At 39.0% G+C, this 1781-nt stretch overlaps 1 protein-coding gene across 1 annotated transcript; it reads left to right on the top strand.

Annotated features, from left to right (window-relative positions):
• Positions 1-266: 266 nt before the first annotated feature.
• Positions 267-1343, top strand: LOC121804875 (exportin-2-like; the record flags this gene model as incomplete). The annotated part of the gene is made up of 1 exon (XM_042204579.1): positions 267-1343. A coding segment is annotated over one exon (1077 nt), but the record flags the coding sequence as incomplete, so codon positions are not given.
• Positions 1344-1781: the final 438 nt, after the last annotated feature.

The raw sequence follows: 1781 nt of genomic DNA, 5'->3' as shown, positions 1-1781 counted from the left end.
TGGTTAAGAGACGGATAAGGCCATCCACAACGCTGTCACTAAACCATCCCTTAAATTACTATTCGCGGGCCCCACTGTACTTTTTTACTTCATCCCTTAACTAAGGGACGGAACCTGCAACCCTCCGTCCTTTAACCTTCCCTTAAATTACTATTCATTCAATTTCATTTTTTTTATTTCCAACCAAATTCAATTAAAAAAATACACTTCATTAAAAATAAAATAAATTTACAACAAAAAATAAAAATACAACTTAAAATTGCGAAAACCCCAAAAACCCAGACTTTAATCATCATCTGTTTGATTCCGTTGCTCTTTTAATCAGGAGGGCTTGTGAGCAAGACCCATCTATTATTTCAGCTTTTGAAACAAGCTTATTGCCCATCCTACAGGTGATCTTATCGAGAGATATTACTGAGTTCTTCCCTTATGCATTCCAGCTGCTAGCTCAGCTTGTGGAATTCAATCGATCTCCTTTACCAGGGAATTATATGGATATTTTTGCAATACTCCTTCTTCAAGATTCATGGAAAAAGTCTGCTAATGTACCTTCTCTTGTCCACTTGCTCCAGGCCTTCCTTAGGAAGGCTCCACATGAGTTAAATCAGCAGGGGTGTTTATCCAATATTCTTGGAATATTTAAAAATTTAGTTTCATCTCGGAATACTGCTGAACAAGGATTTTATGTGCTCAATACTGTGATTGAAAATCTTGGTTATGATGTTGTCTCTGCCCACATTAGCCATATATGGTTTACCCTGTTTCAGCGGCTTCAGAATAACAAAACAACGAAGATCGTTAAGTCTCTTATTATATTTATGTCACTTTTTCTGGTGAAGCATGGTCCTGAGAAACTTGTTGGCTCGATAAATGCTGTGCAGCCCGATGTCTTCTTCCAAATTTTGGAGAAAGTTTGGATACCTGACCTTAAGTCAATCACGGGTTCAATGGAGCTGAAGTTAGCTTCAGTAGCGTCAATTAGGATCTTATGTGAGCCTCTGCCACCATCACATTCAGAACTTTGGGGAAAAATGCTTGACAGCATTGTTACACTCCTTTCACGTCCAGAGGAGGACAGAGTGGAAGAGGAGCCTGAGGAACCAGATTTTAGTGAAACTATTGGTTCTAATGCTGCACGGTTCCAGTTGCGCAATGCTGGCAGGAAAGATGAGGATCCTCTGCCAGACATCAAAGATCCAAAGCAATTTTTGGTCGCATCTTTAGCAAATCTTTCTTCTCACTCACCTGGAACATTGCCTCGGATTATTGCAGGAAATCTTGATCCTGCTAATCAAGCTGCTTTACTTCAACTTTGCGACACCTACAACGTCACCATAGTTTGAGGACTAATTAACCTTACGTAAGTCCTGCCATTTGAAACACTCTTTTCCCCCTTTACAACTTGAAAATTGTTTATTTTCTATATTATTTGGAACACTTGAGACCTCTTGGTCTTTATAGATTGTCCTATATGTTAGATGCCATCTAGCCAAGGGTGTTACAGTAAGAATTCTTATTTTAGACAGTTAGGAGGTTTGCCAACTGTTCTCGTAATATAGTGCAATATTCCTTGGATGCAGAAGAATGTGGGTGGCATGTGAAAGTGGTACAACTAATTAAATTTCACCACTTCATACTAACCTTTTACGTGTTTTTGGGGGGTCATTGTCCGAGGCATTCTTTTTTGGGTGGGTGCAGCTATGTCTCGAACCATGACATAAGGATAGAAATGACTATTGAGATTTTAAAACCATTACTTGTTATGCTTCCATCTATACATG

The sequence above is a fragment of the Salvia splendens genome, chromosome 1 (genome assembly GCF_004379255.2).
Source record: "Salvia splendens isolate huo1 chromosome 1, SspV2, whole genome shotgun sequence".
NCBI lineage: Eukaryota > Viridiplantae > Streptophyta > Magnoliopsida > Lamiales > Lamiaceae > Salvia > Salvia splendens.
The sequence above is the reverse complement of the archived record's forward strand: the minus strand, read 5'-3'. Positions and strand labels throughout refer to the sequence as shown.